This window comes from Podarcis vaucheri (assembly GCF_965113315.1).
Source record: "Podarcis vaucheri genome assembly, chromosome: 4".
In the NCBI taxonomy this organism is placed as follows: Eukaryota; Metazoa; Chordata; class Lepidosauria; order Squamata; family Lacertidae; genus Podarcis; species Podarcis vaucheri.
In genome coordinates this window covers 35080656-35102805 of record NC_138762.1, presented here as the reverse complement: position 1 = coordinate 35102805, position 22150 = coordinate 35080656, and the positions used below count along the sequence as shown (strand labels likewise).

Here is a 22150-nt window from a genome sequence, read left to right as displayed (position 1 = left end):
GTTGGCACAAAATCATCTCTCACTGTATTATTTCAAACCTTTACAATCTCAAGTTTTCCATAACAGGTGAAACCATTATACTACAGAGCTGGCATGTTATAAAATAAATCATTCTACCCCAAACATTTTTTTTAATTAAAAAACCAACCCTTTAACATTAGTTTTTCTAAAAGGATTTCTTTTGAGCGGCAAATTTTGTAATATGATCCACCATTCCTCCAGCAAAAATTGACAACATTTTCTAATAAATATTTCCTCCCTCGGCATGGGGAAACAGGAAGCTATAGGAGTGTTAGTGTCTTATTTTACAGTTTATATTCTGCCTACAGTACAATGCCGATCACTGGAGTCAGGGTGTGTGGGGTTTGTGGGGGGCGGGGTTTTCTATACATACATAGCACCAAGATATACCTTCAGATTAGAAGGGCTCCAGAATATAAAGGAGTCTTTATTCCATAAGGCACCAATGATACTGGCTTGACCTATTTCACATCATGCGTGTTATAGAGAAGGCCAAAGTCCGATACTTTAGTAGTCCCTTGACTGAACGAGGGAAGAAAAGAAACATGGTCAGGTGACCATCAAATGCTTCCCACATCTGGCTGCTTGTGGTCTGAATGGCTACTAAGATGAAAGCAGGGTGCAGATAAAGGTTAAGTTCCTAATTTCAATAGGGGTATCCGTGGTGGTAACTTTCATGATGGCGGTAATCATCTTGGTAGCCTTCCTGGTACCCTTGGTGATAACCATGGTATCCATACCCGGCGTATTCGTCTTCTGGGCACCGCATGCCAAGAGACTGCTGGATAGCCATCTCCTGCCGCCGAAGTTGCATAGAGTCAATCAAATCGTACACAATCACCATGGACCACATTGGGGAAGGGTACCAGGATTTGACGTTCCCATCTTTTCCAACCAGAAGCATAGAGAAATATTCGGGGCTGATCTGGAAATAATTGCGGATATCTTTCACCAAATGAGCAGGGAGCTCTTCCCTGTCCACGCTGGAGCTCCCTAGGAGGAGACAGAGATTGGGAATTGCGTCAGCATCTTATGACACACAGACAAGTCATTCTTAAAAGCAAAATATGTATTCAAGCGTACTATATATGCAGCTAAAGTAGAACAGGCTGGAGGCGTGATGGTGGTTGAGAGGACTCTGGGCAGCCAAGTGAACATCATTTCCTGCCCACAGCAATAAAAAGCAAGATGCCTTTTTTTGGAAAATAGTCAGGTTTCCGTGACACATTAACCTCACTGTGGACTGAAAGTGTATCCACTAGGATCTCGTTTCCTCAGTGCTCAAATTCTTTGGCTTTCCAGTGCCCTTTGGAAGCAAACGGGGCTCCATTTCTATTCTTGGATATCTGTGGGATGCAGGTTAATAAGGGGAACGTGTGTTTTTGGTTTAAAAGGGAGTGCCATTGAGCTCCTCTAGTTCAGTTGAATTACTCGTGTTTATATAACTGAGTTTTTCCAACTGGAAGAGAATTGTGCCAGCTTGTGGTATCTCATTCCTGCCCCCCACCCCTTTCACTAGATGTACTGCCCTGAATTATTTTCTCCTTATATTGAATTATAGCATGAAAGACTTGGGGAAGTACAGTGGTACCTCAGGTTAAGTACTTAATTCATTCCGGAGGTCCGTACTTAACCTGAAACTGTTCTTAACCTGAAGCACCACTTTAGCTAATGGGGCCTCCTGTTGCCGCCGCGCAGCCAGAGCACGATTTCTGTTCTCATCCTGAAGCAAAGTTCTTAACCTGAAGCACTATTTCTGGGTTAGCGGAGTCTGTAACCTGAAGCGTATGTAACCTGAAGCATATGTAACCTGAGGTACCACTGTACGATAATTTTGTATCTTGCCTGTTTTTTCAGCTTTTACATATTGTTAATCTAGCTGGTAACTTTAAATATACAGTGTCTGTTTGTGTTTGTGTTTGTGTGTGTGTGTGTGTGTGTGTGCATGCTTCTCTAGAGGTTTTGAGGTGTTATATTTGAAGAGGAAATATCAACCTACGCAGAAGTCATGGAGGCCCTGTCTCACAATCCCTATGCATGCTGTGACCACACTAGCTCCTAATCACATTGAGTCTTCTACTCATGTTAAACCGAATGCAGCCAGAAGCCCTCTTCAGTTCTTCCTGGCTCAACCTAGGAAGGTCAGGGACCAAGCAAGTGGGATGGGGACTTTGGCAGCAAGGTCAGTATGCACAGTGTGCCCTATTTCCTGTTTGGGCATAATGCCTGAAGAAGACTACAGATGAGGAAGGCTGTTTGTTTTTTGTCCTCCTGGCTTCAGGAAACTCACAAGGCAACTTAATAATAATGTTGGATAAATACAGAACATAATAAATTAAGTTTAAACAATCACTGTAGGGGCCTGCTTTTCATACGTCTGTTTGCCCACTAAAACAAACTAGGGCCATGGGAAGTTCCACAGTGGGAAGTTCCTTAAAACAATTTCTCAAGTGTTGTTACTGGGATACAACATGTTCCAGGATTTGCGCGAGATAGGACTGTGCTGTAGCTTCATGTGTGACTCATTCACGTTCTATGGCCTTTCTTGTAGCCACAACTCAAGACCCATTTGAGAACAACTTCTGAAAATAAACTTACAATAATATGCATTCTACTTTTTAAAATAATAATTGTGATACATCATACAGGTGTATGGCTCAGAATGATAGGCACACACAGAGCTGTCTTACAAACTCAAAATAATTTCTCACCATTGATTGGATACAATTCCAGCATTCCACCAATATCTTCTCCCACACCTAACAGCTTGAGGACAGTTATGTGACGCAGACCTGTTAAAACAAGAAGGGTGTCAAAGACTGGTGCCAGCTTTTTCTACAAAGTGAAAGGCAAACATTAATGTACTGCAAAATTCTCAGATGTACACCCACCCACAATTCTATAAGCTCAAAATGCAGGAGGCTGATATGCAGTTTCTTTAGGAACATTGCATAGATTTGCCCAAATCTATGGATGGAAGATGCTCTTTGCTAATGGTTTTAGAAGGCTACAGAGGAACCATGATCAGGCTAAAATTGCGGGGAGGTTATAGATTTCCTCCTACCTTCCCCACTCCCAATAATTTGAGCACAGATTCTAAACTTAAAAACTGTTATTTTACAGCGATCAAAGAAGGTACTAAAGAATCACTTGATTCAAGCAGTCCACAAGGAGGCTCATTCCCTGCTATGTCTTGGTGAAACAGATGTTGGAGGCTAGCCTGATGTCTGCTTTAGACTACAACCACCATCAGCCCCAAAACATATGGAGGACACCACGTTGGCAAAGGCTCTTATAGGCAATGAAATGCTGAATGCCAATGAATTAGGTCTGCGGTTGTATGCCCAGTTCTCATGCACTACGCATGTGGAAGCTGCCAACCTCTTCTACTTGATCACATAGACAATCTCTCCATGCCAGCACTAGACATTTTTGCTGGCATGCAAAGCTCTTCAAATGATCAGACTGGTACATGTTCCAAACCTTGCACAGAGTGCACACAAGCAATTTTTGGCAGCCGTCACATCCAGGCTGCCATGGGTAAAATTGCTCTTAGATGCACCTCCCTCATACTATACATCCCATGAAAAGAACAGGATTGCTGTAGCAAATGGTATTATCCAAATGTATAGGGTTATGAGTAGTTAATAAGCTAAATCTGGCCCATGTGCTTGAAGGTCCTCACGCGGGTGCAAAGGACTTCAAAAACAAACAAAACCAAGAGTAGTTAATAGCTTGAAAGCAAGCATATGGAGACTTACCAAAATTGCAGGCTTGCCCTGTAAGGGCTGAAAGCTGCTGTGAATATGCCCAGTCTTCGTCGTTGGCAGCAGATATCACTAGCAACCTCCTCCTCCATCGGAATCTGGAATGAGAATAGGTGGAGAAAATCTATTCACAAAGGTTATTTCAAACTGAATTTAGTCCTGTTGGTTCTAGCGGGAATCAGATTTAAGTTGTGTGGATCAAACAGACTGCAAACATGAGGAAGCAATTGTGCTCAAATGTCTTTGAAATGCCATTTTAGGTTTCAGGTTATTCTGTTGTGCTGTCAAAATTTCAAGTTTTTTCCCCCCTAGGCAGGCAGAACTAATGTAAATGAAATACTTTTTCCATTTGAGCTTCCCCACACCTCTCCTTTGAAGATCACCTTCCATTGCTTTATTCAGGAAAGTGAATGAGTGTGGGTTATTTTGTACATTAAAAAACAGAAGAGCCAAAGCTAACTATATAGAGAGAAATGTACAGAGTAACATGTGCCGTTTCAAAGCAGGAAATGGTATCTTAAACAGCTACAGATGTTGTCTTACAGATGGAACCTCTGCTCTCCTGTTTTATACCTATCTTCCTGAACTTTCCCTTTCCCTTCTTTAACAGTATGTGTGCTTCCTCTCCTTCCTCCCCAAATTCATTAAACCTGACAATCCCTTAGTCATTTTATTAGTTGTTACCACGTAATCCTATGCATGGTTACTTAGTAGTAAATCCCACTGAAATCAATGGTACGTGCTCCCAAGCATGTGTGTTTAGAACTGGAGTCTGAGACTGGGTTCTCTAACTTGAGACAAATTAGGAGCCTGCCTCTCTGAATCTGGAGGGTTTTCTCTCCCCCCCCCCACCCGCGGCACCACCGGTTGTTCACTTTGCTGGGGCTTGACATGCAAATTAAGAACAATCAACATCATTATTTTGAATGCTTTTCCCAAGGAAGCAATGGCTGAGAAATTATGCTGCTGCCTGCTGTTTCATTCGGGGGAGAGGTAATTATAGAAAACAAATTAGTACTGCCAACGCTCAACGCTCATAGAAAATGAGAAGTCTCTCTCTCCATTACAATCAGTGAATGCCCATTTTGTAGGGGTGGGGGTGAGGATAATAAACATGATGTTTGGAGATATTTCCATTTATAAATGTTCTTATAAGTGGTTATTTCTAAATGTACTTCCCTCACTCTGTGCTCAATTTTAATTATTAGGTATCTAACTAGATATTTAATTGCAAACAAAATTGTGCGGTTTCCCCATTGGCAGAAACGTAGGGTTGTATCCAATTCTAGTCTTACTATGAATAAACCTACTGAAGTGAATGAACATGACTTAGGTCTATTAATTTCAGTGGATATTCGTTGGAAACAATAAAAAGCTCTGAACTCAACCACCTCTCTGTTTTGGAACTACTACGAAGGTGATTGCGAGTTTTTGACCAGAGTAATCAGTTAATGGAAAATACATGTTCAACAAGTGCTTAATATTAAACCAATTTGCATTATTAAAGAGCTCTGGCATAGCCACAGGTGGGCTTTAGGAAATACCTGGACAAAAAGTTTTCCAGGGACTGTTTCTTGTCATCTTTGCAGGTAATGCCATCACGTTTCTGCTTTTCCATATCTTTGAGCCGTGATTGGAAGGTGTCAATCAAATCAAAAACAGACTTCATTGCTATGGGCACTTCATAGTATTGCTGTGAAAGGAAACATTGAGAAACGGTTTGATTGCAAACAAATCTCTTAGCATCTGCTTTCCCACTGAAAGTTAATGGCCAATGTCATTATACTGTCAGCTTCATTCTTCCTGACTGATTAATACTGATGGGTCTCAGACATGGTTGAAAGCACGTGAGCGAAGCAGGTCTGGTTCTGGTCGGGAATTCTGTGTCTGCCATTTTGAGTTGCATGATGAAATAAAGGTCGAGTATACCAGTAAATTAAATATCACATGCAAATAAAGTAATGTTCATGCTACTGAAGATTTTTATAGTGAGTGCCTTCTGTCACTTTGCAGGATCATTCTGTGGTAGGAGCTGAATGCCATGAAGGAATGGATGAATCTGTCAGCTTTGGCTTCTCGTTCATCCAATATTTCATAGAATCATAGAATCATAGAGTTGGAAGAGACCACAAGGGCCATCGAGTCCAACCCCCTGCCAAGCAGGAAACACCATCAGAGCACTCCTGACATATGGTTGTCAAGCCTCTGCTTAAAGACCTCCAAAGAAGGAGACTCCACCACACTCCTTGGCAGCAAATTCCACTGTCGAACAGCTCTTACTGTCAGGAAGTTCTTCCTAATGTTTAGGTGGAATCTTCTTTCTTTAATTCAATTCTCCACATTTCTGTAGCAACTTGCATTTTAGAAAATCTTCATGAAATTCCTCAGCATTTAGTTTTAGTGTATATATATATATATATATATACACACATATACATATACATATCCAGTTTTGACTGCATTTTTGCAAGCATTTCATGATAATATAATGCACTATTGTATGTTATTTCCCCTAATTTATGCATTTTTGTGCAGACTTTCTCCAAATATATGCTCTTTTGTAAACATGTTTTGGTTGACGAACTGCATTACAATATTCGGAGAAGCGCAGATTTTGAAGGATTAGGCTTTTATATTGGTTCAATAAGTGTGAATTAGATAATTTCTCATTAAAATGCAAGCAAAATCAAATTATTCCTCCATTCCTAATACCACGACCTGTAAGCATACAAGTGAGCATTTCCCCACCAAAATCCCTGGTTCCTATCATCTGGATTTGGGTTCCATGATTCCTACCATCTGCAATTTCTTTTGCTTCTTCAGGTACTAGCACATTTTTTGCTCCACTCTGTCCTGATTCATCCTCACTCATGCATCTCTTCTGCCCCAGGCTAATATACTTCTCCCTACCTTGGCCCTCATATCAGTGTCAGTTAGCACCATGAAGAAGTCATTGTATGTCATTCCATATTCTCTCCTCAGCTCATTGATGAGACGCTGGTCCACGAGGTCTTCATCCTCTATCGCTTTCATGGGCTTCTCATTGTCTTTAAAGGAAAACAACATGGAGATTAGTGCCAAACAAGCCTAAATCACTTTTGAACAGCAAGGGAGAGGGGGGAAAGTTCTTCCGTTCACCTTCTGTTCAGACGTACCCACCAAATCATACTGATTTAGTCTTTTCAAGGGGGAAGTGAGTGAAGTTTTTAAAAACATTACTTCTTCCTAAACAAGGATTTTGAGCACCATTCATATATGAAGCTGCTGATGCAAAACAGCCCAAATAATAGAAGGGAGACCAGTGAGAACCTTGACACCATCAACCCAGAGACATAATGTTAGATACTTAGGTTGCAGCCCTGTACCCATTGTCCTGGGGTTAGGTGTCACTGAACTCAATGGATCTTATTTCTGCATTGATTTGTATAGAATTGTGCTGTTTGTCAGTACAAAACTTACATCAATCAAGGGTGTATAAAGTGTTTACTTCCTTAAGGTTTTGGTTTCTTCAGGGTGCGTAAGTCCATGAAGGCTAGACTACACAAATCACTTTTATAAGGCTTCTGTACAATATGCAAGTTAATACCACAAGATGAAACCAAATAGAGTAAGCCAACCAGAAATGCCATTGGGGGGGGGGGGAGAACTGGTGAGAGATTTCATGGGATGGGGGTGCTAAATTCCAGGATCTATTTTAAACTCCTGCTGTTCCCTATTCAAAGTTGGTGTTTTGACACTTTAAACTAATTGAGGCCAAGTATGCTTGTTTGTTTATGTTTACACAGCAGTGCAGCTCTTGCCCATGAATAAGATATCAGAAAACTTTTTTATCTGTATAAAGTGTCCTCATCATTCATTCTTTCTCAGACCCTCACGGCCTGAAAAAAGAACTCCTGTGGTGTAATTCTCCCCTGCAAAGAGGAACACCCAAGGAGCAGCCCAAATCCAATACTTGGAAATATTAGGAAATCAGTATATTTTGAAACATTATGATTATAAAGAAAGGCTGCATCTGTAACAACCTACATGAATGCAATTTCAAAAGCATTCAACGGTAGCCCAAATCTGCTTTTACAGCTAAATATCAATTTCTGCACTATTTCATGCACTCCTATGTAAACAGGAACACTTAAGAGCACGTGAATCTTTAGGTTACCATCTAAACTATTCAGATAAATGAGGTTATACTGCAATTAAACTATTTAGGTGTTCATCTTTATTCTGTCCATAGGTCACACATGCCACCCCCTTCCTCAACTGAGAGTGGGAAGGTCTGAAGGGGATTGTAAGCACATTCTTCTGAATGGGCTTACAGTCCTCCCTGTAACTGGGAACCTACATCACAGAGGGCTCTTGGTCACAGGAAAGCCAAATGCCATGTTTAGTTGAATGCATCTTCAGAACTTTCTACTCATGACAAGGTCAGAGGTGGAGGGGGCCATGTGGACAGCCCAGTAGCCGCTCTAGGAATAAATAAACACCTGAAAGGGCTGGTATACAAAGTTCTGGAGACAGGAGATGTTCCTAGTCTTGAACCAAATGACTTCCTGGCTTATGGCATGGCCAGGTCACAATTCTCTGCTTTCTGCCGTTTCATTGACTTGATAGACCAGCGCAGTGATGGTCCAATTATTTGAACATTTTGCCATGGAAAACCAAACGGGGGAAATGCTAACTATGCAAATACAAAGGGTGGGAGAGGGAAGAACCATATTACCACAAAGGGACTCTCAGGGTTTTTTATTATTTTTAAAAAACAAGCAAACACACTAGTTTCATGCGTCTATCGCGCAGAAAGAAATGAAAGGAAAGAATTTTCAACCTAGCTGGAAGTGGTCGATCTTCATGCGGCTGTTGTTCACGGTGCCAGAGATGGTGATCACTGAGATTTTTCTAGTTGCCATTTTGCAAAAGCTCTCCAGATACTCATCTCTCTGTTGCACATACATGGTGCTGTCAAGCTTGGGAGTTGTGATCAGCTAGGAAGATGACAGAGAACAGAAGGTTTAGATTGTTGGTTTTTGAACCGTGTTAGTATCGGAAGTCATACATAGATAATACTCCCCGGGTTTTCACAACAACTCGTAGACAACGGGCTGTATAGAATGCTAGCCCTACTCAGAGTAGACCAAATAATGAGCCTAAGTTGGTCCTTAATTTCAATGGGCCTCCTCTGAGTAGGACTAGCACTGGAGGCAGCCCTGAGGCCTGGCCTACATAATATATTTGCCAGAGGGATCTGCTTCTATCCTCCCATCTATAATGTTTAATGCAACTCTCAGCTCACCATATGAGTCAGAGCTAATTACATATGCTTTTATCCAAAGCTGCACTTATGCATGTGTGTGGCCATACCCTCCCCAGCAAAAAAGCCCCCCCAAAACACTCTAGAGCAGAGGTTTTCAACCTTTTTGGGCCCACGGCTCCCTTGACCAACTACATTCTTTCTGCGGCACCCCCGTGCGCTCAGGATCCCAGTTATGTCACCCCTTGCCTGCAGAGCTGGCAGCCCCTCACCCCTTTTTGAACACCCTCTCTTGGGGAGTGTTCCCTCGGCCTCCTCTCCCCTCTCCTTGAGAGTCCTCTGGGCAGCCACAGCTGCTTCCAATGGTCTCCGAGCTGCCCCCCCGCCCCTTACACTGCCCCACAGGGGCCTGGGAAACACCCCCTGGCCAGCCCCAGAGGCACTATTCACCTGAGGAGCTTGTAGCCAGGGCTGCCGCAACGAACAGCTGTGCAAGCCTTTGGGAGGAAGATGCGAGAGGGCATCAGAGGAGGGAGAGAAGGAAAGAGGGGCAGAGGCCAGTGTTGCCTGTGGCACCCCTGACCATCATTCAAGGCACCCCGGGGTTGAAAACCACTGCTCTAGAGTGTCCCCTGACCCCTCAAGGCCAGTTTTCAGGGGGGGGGAGTGCCCTCCACCCTCTGCACAGAGAGAGTTTTTCTGCCCCTGCCGCATGTCAGTGATGGCTTCCAAAAGGGATGACAAAATTCTCTATGCTGATCACCTAGCAAATGCAATGCCTACCCCAGCCCCCAGATTTCCTATGTAAAACAATTAAACAATGCCTTAAGCGTGTTGCAAATAAGAATAGGGTGTGTTATACGTGACTGTTTAAGTACACAGTGGAAGCCGCAGGGAGGGGGGAAGGTCTTTCAGAAACTATTAACTGAGGTAAACACTGACAACAAATGTCACAATCGCCTGCCTGCTACCAAGTCACATTCAGGGTTGGTGTATTGATTTACAAAGCCCTGAACAACTTGGGTTCAGGATACCTCAGAGATCACCTGAACACTTCTATCCCAGCTCAGTCACTGAGATCATCTGCAGGAGCATCTTTGCTCCTTTCCTGTGTTGGTGAGGCTCGTGTAACAGCAAGAAACTGAGCCTTGTGTCATTAGCCCAGTCCTGTGGAACTCCCTGCCCATAGAGATTCAGCAGGCACCTTCTGTGCCAACTTTTAAAGGCCTGCTGAAAACTCCCTGTACCACTGGGTATGCAGGCAATTCAGAGTACACCCCCACACAATGATCGAATGTTGATTGTTTTTAATTTGTTTTGCTTTTAAATTATTTTTAACTTTTTCTGGTTATATTGTTTGGTTTTATGTTGTAAACCGCTGTGATATAGCTTTATGTTGTAGCGGTATGTACTGTAAACATTTTTTTATAAAGAAAGAAAATTAACTTTTTGCATTATGTGGCAACTTACTGCAGGCCAGAAATTCCAGGGGGAAATAGCCACTGCTTAACCTTTGAGAAACACCACAGTCTCCTCACTGGGAACACCCTCGCTTGTGTTCTTGTGCTAAGCCAGTTCGATATGGTAATATGCTATCAACCTTTTGCAACTGGAACTTTAGATAAAAGTGGTGGCTGGTTTTAATTTCTCACCCGGCAGCAAACCAACGGTGTTTGCCTTTTATTTACATAGGACTGGATCAGATTGTAGTGCACTGCCAGAAACTTGGCTGTTGATTGGGAACGCAGTCAGGCATGAGGAGTCGCAGGCCAGGATCTGAGTAATGCCTGAGGGGTCTATTTAATTATCATTCCTAAAGGCTCTCTAAGCAATTGCACCATGGTCAGGCAAAGGTCAGTATCCAGAAGGCAGCCAATAGCACAGAACATGGAAATGGACTTGAATGGACAGGAACAGAAGAAACAAAATGAACAAGGTTTGGGCAGCTAAAGACTGATGAAGTCAAGGATTCCCTTGATTACAGCCAACAAAGGCCAGAGGCCATTTTGTGACACTGCCTTAAAATTCCTGAACTTTCATAGTTTCCTTGAACTCCTAGAGGTATGAAGTGGAAGCTTCTGCCTCCAGCCTTGAAGTCGCCAAATTCAAGCCTCGGTACTGCCACTGCTTCATACACACACAGCCCTTAGCAAGAAATCCAATATAATGGGTCAGATCCAGACTTAGTCATACTGAAGTACAGATCCATTAAAATCAGTGGGGCTTAAATTAGCCATGATGATCTTAAGTCCCATTGATTTCAATACATCTATGACTAAGTCTGATCCAACCCAACAATTATTTACATTTATATCCTATCTCCCCTCCAGGCAGGAGCAGTCAGGAAGTGTGGGGGCTGTCCCGCCATGGACTTAGCCTCCTGGTGCCATTTTGCCGCTGCCTACCAAGACAGTGTGGACACAGAGTAGCAGTGAGGTCTAGGTGGTGCACATGCAATCTGGTAGCAGCACCAGATTGTTTCTGCTGGTGCACCCACACCACCCCAAACTTGCTACTGCCCTACAGTACCCTATACCATCTTGATAAGTGATGCTGGGAGATCAGGTCTGCAGCGCCACCCTTCCTTGGTGCAAGTTGGATAGCTTCTCATTACAACACAAACAAAATTGTATTTCTCTCCAGTTCCTACCTCAAAAGTGATAGCAGGAGATTATTTGTTGCTTATACCTACCACTTTTGTTGCTTCCTGCTCCATAGTAATCCCAATTTCCCCTACTCGCATTGAGCAGCTGTTTTGTAAGCAAATACTGGTATATTTCACTCTTTTTTAAAAATGTGGGGAGGCCTGTTCATGCAGGGGGTTAATTTTAGTATATGTTATACATGCAGACTGGCTGCATCCTCTGTGGGGATGAACTCAGGTTTTCAGACTGCCCTTCCACACCGCAGAGTAGCAAACAAAAGCAATGTAACTGAGCCAAAACAGATGGGCCTGAAGCAAAACCACAGACACAAACAGTAGGTGGAAGTCAGGAAGTCAAAGCCAGTGATAAGTCTAGATTTCAGAGTTGGCTCTTGCTTCTGTTTCTTTAACAGGACCTTGAATGTCTCCATACCATTAAAAAGTTTATCTTGCAGATTTCTACCAATCTGGCTGCTGTTGACGTCACAGGAGCAGGCCAAGACATAGCAAACAGACCAAGACATTATGTCCTGGTCAGTTGGCATCTCTTCTCTGCTTTGATCAAGGACTTTCCCTAAATCTAAACCACCATAACCTGCTAAGTATTAGGACTTCACTATGAAGGTCAAATTATGAAGATTAGGTTACATTTTCTAATCTGCTACACTTTGAAAAGAAAGATTGATTGCTTTGGTTGAAACAATGCTAGAAAGAAGGTTGCCTGTAAATTCACAATACACTGAAAGCACCTTTAAGGCACAAGGCTCTCTCCACCCGCCACCCCCCTCCAAAACATTGCTTGGATATTTTCATATTTAAGTGGTCTAAACAGTTTGCAAAGTAAATCAATAATAATAATAAATGTATGGTTGGTGCTGCATTTGCAAACAAGGCTTATAGTTTAAATCCACTCACGGGCGCATGCTTCATTAAGAAGCAAATCCATGTATGGGACAGTAATCAGGGCTTTCACTGGTGGAATAGACCTCAGTACCCAACACATGCTAAGAAATCATAGTCGTGGGTGCACCTGATTTTGACCACCTGAACAGTGGCTCTGCTTTGCCAGTTGAGCATGAGATTCTTAATATCAGGATTGTGGGTTCAAGCCCCACGTTGGGCAAAATATTCCTGCATTGCAGGCGGTTGGACTAGAATAGATGACCCTCGTGGTCCCTTCCAACTCTACAATTCTATATCTCTGCTTATCCCATTAACTATCATCCTGATCTCATCCTGACCTCACTCTGTCCTGCCACTAATTTCTTTCCATAAAAATTAGCACCTCATTAAAGGCACACAAACACTCCTGTATGTATTCCTCATACCTGAAATGATGCTTCATCAGGGCATAGCCTGCCATTGCTCTGCTGTAAACTTTGCTTTAAAACTTTTTTTTTTTGTACATGCTGCTTAATTCCTTTTTGCAAGCAACAGAGAAAGCTGACCTTGCACAACCCAGGTATTATTCTTATTATCATTATTATTATCATTATCACAATTAATAAACCAATTAATTAATTAAGATCTGGGAGAAGCATTCACCCTCAAAATGAAAGAACTCAAGCAGTTATTTATACCAAACAGCTAAGCAGGTTAATATGCAGAAGGAAAACACACTAAGGCTGCAATCCTATGCTCTTGGAGTAAATCCTATCGAACTAAGTGGAATTTACTTCTCAGCCAGCATGTCCTAGGTATGTGCTGTAAAGCTAAAAACATGTACACACTTACCTGGAAGTAAGCCACATTGCAACCAAGTTGCATTTACTTCTCAGTAAGCATTCAGGGGAATATGGCACGCACACAAAAATAAGGAACCTTTCTTTACCAAAGGCTATGGGCCACACATTATATTGCATGGTTTCCTAATCATTATACTTTGTGGCAAACAAAACAAATGTTGTACACTTAAGAGATGTAATGTAGATGCTTTTTGTTTCATGGAGATTACTGTGTATGAAAAATGTGGCCTATGAAGGGTGTCTGAATTGTCACACTATGCCTTCAAGCTGAATTCCTCCTGCCAAGGAAAACATCTGAGCATATTGCTTTGTGTCCTCTGTCAAAGGATTTCAGAGAGGAGCCGGCTAATAATATGTGAAGTTATTAAATTCTGGAGATGCAAAGCCACGTTGTGCTGCTTTTAAGGTTCAGAAGCTCATCACAAGCTGTTCTACTTAAGAGAAAGGCAACTCTGCATCTCACCAACAACTTTGTAAGGGATATGTTTGCAAATGCATTATGTTCCTGCCCAGGAAAAGTGCCAAAAACAGTTGGCTTGGTTCTGAAACCCAGAAGTTATCAACATTACTGTGAACAGATGTCAACTGGAAGAGCTATGAGTTCAAATATATATGAAAACAGTGACAACGCAACCATGCTGAACATAGCACATCCTTATTTGGATTTCTTTTAAGCCCTGGACTAGCAAAATACAGATCCTACCATCTTCAGCTCCCCAGTTATAGGTTTCTGGCAGCTTCTGCACATGATTGAGAAAGGTTGCATCATATGCCCTATGAGACTTATAAGGCATACATCACATTATTAGGCTTCATGCCTTTGGAATATGCCCAGGACAGACTAAAGATCATTAGGCAGGGGTGGAGAAACTGTGGCCCTCCAGATGTCACCAAACTCCATCATTAGTCCCATCCATCATGGGCTATGGTCAGATATGAGATAGTCCAACAACATCTGGAGAGCCATGGGTTCCTCTTCCCTGTCATGTGATGGTGACACTGAACAGTGTTTCAGGGCCACAGTCCAGCAGGGTTAATCTGGCAGGGGCCATCTGCTGACTGTTGGAGGAGTTGAAGTCCACAGTGGGTGGGGCCACCGTCTTTCTTTCTCTTCCTCTCTCTACTGTGGGAGGAACAGATCACTCTTGACAGAGGTCTGAAATGACTGCTTGCAGAGGGATCCTGAAATCAGGCCAAGGGCTGCATAAAACTGGGCTGACATTGAGTCCTACCTTCCAGCAGAATTTGTCAATATCTTTTCAACTCACTCTGGTATCACCTGCTTTCCCCTGAAAGCAGTTAGGGACGAAGAGATGCCACCAGAGCAAGTGAAGTGTTTTAAATAAAGAAAAATGGGCACCCAAGGCTTTCAGGAGACAGAAGTATGTGATGGTTGCCAGCTTTGGTTGCTACACATAAAGGTAGACACAGGGCCTCAGTAAGAAACTTCCAGTGCAATTGTTATCAGAAGTAAGTCCTATGTAATTCAATGGGGATTACTCCCAGGTAAGTGGGTTTAGGATTGCAGCCTAACTTGTGAACTGACCTTAAGTGATGCATGCCCATGTATAATCTACTTACCAGGAGACGTCTTCTGCCTTCAAATAAATCCAAAAGTGTTGTCACAGATTTCCTGGGGGTTTGCGTGAAAGGCTTGGCATTGGACTTCAGGACTCCCTCGCTGTCCGCTTTGCTTCCTTTCTTGTTTTTCTTGTTGCGCTCTTTCTCTTGCTTGTTTTTCTTTTCAGCTTTGTCCTTCTTGGCCTGTTTCTCATTTTTCTTCTCTGATCTTTCTTTCTTCTTCTTCTCAGGTTTATCTAAGCGGTCATGTTTCCTTGGATCTTTCCCTTTCTTTGGCGGGATATGTCCCGCCGGAACATTTTCCTCTAAGCGAGGAACAGCAGGCTGTCCTGAGTCGTATTTATCCTCGTATTCATTGCTCAGTATTTTCTCTTGGGCTTTCTTTTTAGGTGGTTTGCTTTTAGCAGGCTTGTGCTGGCCTGCTGTGACACTGGAACCTCGACTGTTATAGTCCTTCCGGTCTGTGCGGTTGTCTCTGTATCGTCCGGCACTTGCTCTCGTGGGATGCTCCGAGGTGGTTGTTGGGACCTCTGAATGGGTGTCATAATGAGTGGCTTTGCTGGGTCTCCTTGTAGTGGTCTGTTGCCTCTGTGTGTGGGCTGGATTCCTTTCTCTGCGATTCTCTTTCCATACAGGGGAGGAGAAACTCTCTGTCACCCGAGCGTCAGTCATCTCAGGAGCTGTGGGAAGCAAGGTGTGTGATTTTGTGGCCCAAGTTCTCTGTGTAGTCGGCACAGTGGTGGTGGTGGTGGTTGTAGGCCTGCTTGCTATTGTCATCATTCTGGTGATTGGCCTGAGAGTTGTGGGAGGAAGAGTCGGCGCCCTAGTTGGAGGGGGAGACAGTGTGGTTGTCGAAAACTTCTTCACAGTTTTAACCCGTGTTGGCTGCACAATGCTTTTCCTTGTTTCTTCTTTCCTGGATACTGGTTGGACATGTCCACCACCTGGTGTTGCCCTAGTGACACTAGCACCATTGTTGCCTTCCTCAACAACCCGGCCCTCTGTCCCAGCAGCTTTGCATTTCTGGATGAAGCCTTTTTGCCTTATTTTCTCAATTTTCCTGATGGGACTCTGGTCAATGACTTCATAGATGGCCTCCAGCCTAACTGGATAAGGGTATCGTTCCTCTACTTGCAATGTCTTCTTTAGCAGCACCATGCCAAATTTGCCCTTCTCCAGCTTCAGAAAGTTCATGAGTTTGGAAATGAGGCTGGGATCCAGAGGTTGTTCCAGGATTTTCCCTTCCGTGGTTATCTTCCTGACTGTCCCTGCCTCTTCGCCCTCCTCATGGAACAAGACAATCTGCTGGACATGCCTCTCGGCCAGTTCACAATAGACATCATCCTTCAGAAGGCTCATCATGAGCCGGTAATAGCCATCAGAGGCATGAGGAGCAGAGATAACCCAGACTCTGTTTTTCCCAGCAAAGCTAGCCAGAATGTTGGGGGAACTAGACCCAGATGGGAAACGCACTGAGCGCGATCGAAACGCAGTGGATGGCCCTTCATCCCTAACCATTTCCACCTTAGGTCTTTGTGTCAGCCGTACTTTAGTCCCGCCAGTCTTCACCTGGGCACGGGAGTCATCTTCTAGCGGAGCTGCTTGTGGCCTTTTTGGTTCCAAAGAATCCCTTTTGACAAGTGGACGTTGAGGAAACCTCCCAGAAGGGCTTAAAAGTCTGTGGGACACACCAGCTCTCCTCGTCTGTGCAGCTGATTTGCTACTGCCCCTATAGGCCAGAGGCACTCTCCTAACTCCATGCCTCCCTCTGTCAGCTTGCCTCAATGGCTTTTCCATGCCACAAACTAGCCACGCAGCCCACAGCACAGTTAAACTCACAACCGGTGCCCACTTCATTGTGGGATTGACTTTAAAAATAAAAGAAGATGGGGACAAGTGTTAATGACCATACTGGGTATTCATATAGACTGCAAAAACACTTTCCTTCCTGAGAAATTTTCCTAATCTTTCTTAGATGCTTTGAACTTCCTTCAACATTTCTGAGAATCAGCACCCTCCAAATTTGCCCCCCTTTTCCATTTTAGATGGAACTCCACTCTTAACATAGGCACAAATATATAGAGAACAGCATTCTCTAGTTTCTCTCTCTCAAAGAAGGCAGATTGGCCAGCTTGTGTATCAGATTAGGATGGTTTGCCACTATCTTTATGTTGTTCACACTGCAGCAGTGTGGAAATTTCATTTCAAGAAAACATAGGCTGAGAAACGACTGAGATAATCAGCAATGGACAACTGGGATCTGTTCAAACATCTGCCTCCGCACATGCATCTGCCTACACATTTAATACACATATACATACACAAATGTCAGCTTGTCCCTCAATAGTTGCAGAGCAGTGTCAAAACTTACCCTTCCGGGAAACTCTCCTTTCAAGAAGTGATTCTCTCGGAGCCTTCTTTTAGACTGAGGGCTTTGCCATGTAGATCTGCTGTAGGCAGTTCAGCAGTTTTTCTGCTACACAAAACGGGCTCCAGGCGATGTCCAGTTCACGATGGCTCCCTTCCCTCCTGCTTTCCCCTTTCTTTCTCTGTTCACTTTCTTCACCAGGCTGGGTGCAATGAAAGGGATTTTTCTAAAGGGTCTTTGCTTTTCTCCATCTAGCCGCAGTTCTGACTTTTTTTCCCCTTTTCTTTTCAGGAGGCAGCCACAGAGAGGCACATTTCTCTGATGTTAGAATTGCTGCTATTGCTGGAGCTCTGTGCTCTTTCCCCCTCTTTTTAGAGTCCCACAAACTTCCCCATCAATGCCCTCCTCCTCCTCCTCCTCCGTGGAGTGCAGCTCCTTTGTCTCTCTCCAGAGAGCCAAAGCATCAAGGCTAATAGATTTTCCAGGCAAAATTCAAACACCCGCACAAATGTGATACTGAGGAAAGACTTTCTCCTCACCTTGCTCTCCTTTCCTAATCTTCCCTCTCCCTATCCTCTATTTTTCCTCCTCCTACCCCCCCACCTCCAAAACCACTTTTTTGGATCTCCTCCCAGAAATGTCAGGATAACTTCAGGCCAGCTCCAACCCAAACTGAAACAACAGTTTCAGCCACTGGAAATAAGAGAGGCAGAGGGAGCTTCGGTTTAACAGATCAACAGAACATTGCCTCCTTTTCCCACTTCCGCACAATTTTGAAAGAGAGAGGAGGGAGGGGTTTTTGTGGGGTGGGGGAGCAGCTGAAATGTTACACATCACCATCATCAATCACTTTTTGGAACAGGGTGGTTGAGACCTTAACTCTTTCAGCCCTTTTGGCTCCATTGCTGAATCTCCCTCCTCTGTCCTTTCATGTTTGAAAAGTGGACCCACGGCTTAAAAAAACTAAGTAACATATTGTCCTCACCTCACCTATGTTCAAAAGAATATCAGTTTTTCAAAGACAAAAACACGTTGCTTTCTTTATGTCTTTTTTTTAAAGTATATTGCTTTCTTTTCCTGAGAAGTAACACTAAATCACTCTGTTTGGTTTTTTTAAACAATTTTCCCTTTCCAGATTGTTTTGTGGAAATGCAGGCCTCATGTTTGGCTAGCAGACCCTACAAGGCAAAGCTGTGTTGTGTACATGGAACTTTTGATACTTCAATATGACACTCTGTAGATTTCAGGCATGGGCTGTGCGCACACTACAGGCTTAAAATGCAGCTAGATCATTATTTGATTCAGTTCCAATAAAAGTCGGGGAACCCACAAGAAATGGCAAGATTGACACAGGATAGGCACGTATTGTGTGGCTGACAGTGTGAGAGCATTACTTCCCAAACTAGCAGCAGGAGCACACTGGGTCCAGTGCAAACGGGAGCATGGACACAGTCAGAGAATGCACTTTATTGTCCTTCAAAGAACTCAAGGTGGGATGTGTGGCTCCTTCTTCTATTTTACCCTCACAACAACCCTGTGAAGCAGGTTAGGTGCAAGGTCAACCACTGAATGGTCATGGCTAAGTGATATGAACATGGTTCTCTGTGATCCCAGTCCAATATGTTATGCACATAGAGTGGGGGGACGGGACACAAAGTCACTGGCTTGACCCTTATGGATGTGCACAAGCTCACACAAGTATAAACTGCACATATAATGCACATTCTTGATACACAGTGTATGCACATACAATGTGTACTGGCTGTTTCAGAGGTTATGCACATGACAGTCTCACCCACACATTACATTTTGGGGGCATACTTTTGTTCTAAGACTCCTAGTTGCACAGGGTGGCAATATCCATTCTGACTGCAGTATGAAAGTAAAGAGATAAGCTCCCTTTCCCTGAGTGCTGCCTTCTCAGTAAGAATCCTCCCCCTGCCTGAAATTAATTAAGGAAAAAGAAGATATATAACTATATGGTATGTAAAATGTAAAGGTAAAGGATTCCTGGACGGTTAGGTCCAGTCAAAGGCGGCTATGGGGTTGTGGTGCTCATCTTGCTTTCAGGCTGAGGGAACTGGTATTTGTCCACAGACAGCTTTCCGGGTCATGTGGCCAGCATGACTAAACTGCTTCCGGTGCAACAGAACACTGTGATGGAAACCAGAGCACATGGAAATGCTGTTTGGTATGTATTAAGTGACTATCTAATTTGGCCCAAAGGCATCATTCAGTGCATAGCCTCACATTTCTCACACTGCATCTCCTGAAGTTTACTATGACCAGTTGATGAAATATAGTAGGACAGTTATGCTTTTGTAATAGTACCTTTAACCCAAATGTAGTATCTTTAACCCAAATGTAGTATCTTTAACCCAAATGTCATCTTCGCATTACACATTTAAAGTTCATGACTGTAAACTGCCCTGAGATCCTTGAATAAAGAGAAGTATAGAAATTTAGTAAATGAATAAAATTAAATAATAAATGGGTGATGGTACCCGGAGAGGATGGACTGCAAGAAGATCCAACCTATCCATTCTTAAGGAAATCAGCCCTGAGTGTTGTAGCAGGAACCCCCCCCCCACCCCAATCATTCTGTTTGTACAAACTTCACACACACACTCACTCACACATTACATACGCCACATTTCTGTTATAAATTCATAGAAAAATCAACCATACATCGGATTGCACTGTTCCATTTTTATTTTACTCCATATGACAAGGACTATCAAAGGGGGTGGCTTGGTTCTGGTCAGCCATAATCCCTTCACCATCCCAGCACATCCACAGGAGCCCTGCCCAGCTGCTATGCCAACCCTGATGATCCCAGACAGAAGACAATCAAGATCACAAAGAACTTGCATATGGGAGTGGATTCAGCATGGACTGAAACAAAGGACAATGATCAGATCTTCCCTCTGGGGGCAGGAAACTGCAAACTCCCCTTTGTCTCCTGGAAGTGACCCATGGGGAGGGGGAAAGCCAGGTGACAGGACACTCAGGTTACCACCACAACTCCTCCCTCAACTCCTCCTTTCTGTAATGTATGCATGATGTCAACCCCTTCTGTAATGTATGCATGATGTTTCTGGGGGTGGGCTTGACCTAGAGGATGGAAATTTCGAAAGTTTTTATAAGGTCTTGCACACCATCTTTCTGGGTCTTTCCTCTCTTCTGCAAGTGAGGGGAACACCCTGTTGCAACAGTTCAATAAAGGCCAAGCCTACAGGCTGCTGTTTTGCTCCAAGTTATCCTGGTTGGTGTCTTTGTTTTTGTCCAAGGGAGCCCTCGGATTTTTCCGGTAACAGTGTTCACTGGAAGGACAGATCCTGAAGCTGAGGCTCCAATACTTTGGCCACCTCATGAGAAGAGAAGACTCCCTGGAAAAGACCCTGATGCTGGGAAAAATGGAGGGCACAAGGAGAAGGGGACGACAGAGGACAAGATGGTTGGACAGTGTTCTTGAAGCTACCAACATGAGTTTGACCAAACTGCGGGAGGCAGTGGAAGACAGGAGTGCCTGGCGTGCTCTGATCCATGGGGTTATCAAGAGTTGGACAGGACTAAACAACAACAACATGCTGTTTTATGGTATTGCTGTGAGTCTGGGGTGGGGTGGGGGTTAGGCTGTATGCCCCAGTCCTTTCTAATTCCTGTAGAATTCCATTGTTGAAGTAGCCAGGCCAGCTTCTTGGTGATTAATAGCCCTAAGGATGGGCTGTTAGCATAAGAAAAGAAGTTGTTCTATGCCAGAGGGCAAATGGGTGGGCCCCCTTCCTCACCTGTCTGGTAGTGAAGAAGACAATAGCCAGAGCTGGGTGTGTGCAAGCTGGAAGCTAGAAGCAGCCAGAGAGGGAGAGCCATGCTTGGTTTCTGCTTGGATCCAAGGCTGAGACCATGGGAGAAGAAGGACCTTCTGACTAAACGACTAAACAACAACAACAACCCAGCGGGGACAAATTCATTTGTGGAAATGAAGTAGTTGGAGATCTGTCTCAGTTCAGTTAATAATAATAATACATACATACTCATTCATATCACTGTGTTCAAGAAGTGAGAGTGTCCTTTGGATTTAAAGGAAACAGAATCCTCCCCTCCAGGTTGCCCAAATTCCACCATATATTTTTATGTTACTAAAGGGAATATTCTCTCACCCAACTGAACAATCAGCATTTAATATATGAAGAACAGCAATGGCCTGCTGTATAAGCCATTTCAGATACAGGACTTTGACATTATATTCTGTAAAGAAAACCTCACTTTCTTGACAAGATAATATCTAAAATATGGCAGATTCATCTTGCATAGCACATTGTTGTAAATACCTGGGCATTCTTGGCATATGTTCTTGCCAAAACAGAAAGTCCTTTTCCACACAGCACAAAGTTAAACTATGGAATTCTCTCCCGCCAGAAGTAGAGATGGAGGATAAAACTATCAGTGGCTATGAGACACAGTGGTTATATTCTACCTCCACTGTTGGAGGCAGGATACCTCTGAAGGCCGGTTACTGGGATTCACATGTGGAGAGAGTTTATGTTGTTCTCAGGTTCTGTTTGTGGTCTTTCCACAGGCATCTGTTTGGCCACTGTGAGAACAGGATGCTGAACTCTGGGCCTCTGGCTGGATCCAGCAGGGCTCTTCTTCTATCTTCTTCTTCTATCGCCCCTATTTCAGCACCCTTTTTTGTCCACGTTGCTGTACTTACTGGCATGAGTGCACACGGACATAATTCATCCTTGGCGTCTGTTTGACATCTGGAAGCATGAC

The 22150-nt window shown here is 43.6% G+C and overlaps 1 protein-coding gene across 2 annotated transcripts in view; it reads right to left on the bottom strand.

Annotated features, from left to right (window-relative positions):
• CCDC80 (coiled-coil domain containing 80) overlaps positions 1–18134 on the bottom strand; it is a 39474-nt gene extending 21340 nt beyond the window's left edge. Inside the window, exons 1-8 of one of the 2 annotated variants that reach the window (XM_082220993.1) lie at positions 17375–18131; positions 15004–16871; positions 8611–8767; positions 6699–6835; positions 5333–5481; positions 3783–3886; positions 2733–2813; positions 2–1014 (exon numbers count right to left, since the gene is read on the bottom strand). In XM_082220993.1, coding sequence (XP_082077119.1) covers positions 668–1014; positions 2733–2813; positions 3783–3886; positions 5333–5481; positions 6699–6835; positions 8611–8767; positions 15004–16860 — 2832 coding nt within the window. In that variant the 5' untranslated portion in view covers positions 16861–16871; positions 17375–18131 and the 3' untranslated portion in view covers positions 2–667. Of the gene's footprint in view, position 1; positions 1015–2696; positions 2814–3782; positions 3887–5332; positions 5482–6698; positions 6836–8610; positions 8768–15003; positions 16872–17374 lie in introns of those variants that run through there. The other variant, XM_082220994.1, reaches the window with a different exon arrangement.
• Between the last annotated feature and the right edge of the window lie 4016 nt (positions 18135–22150).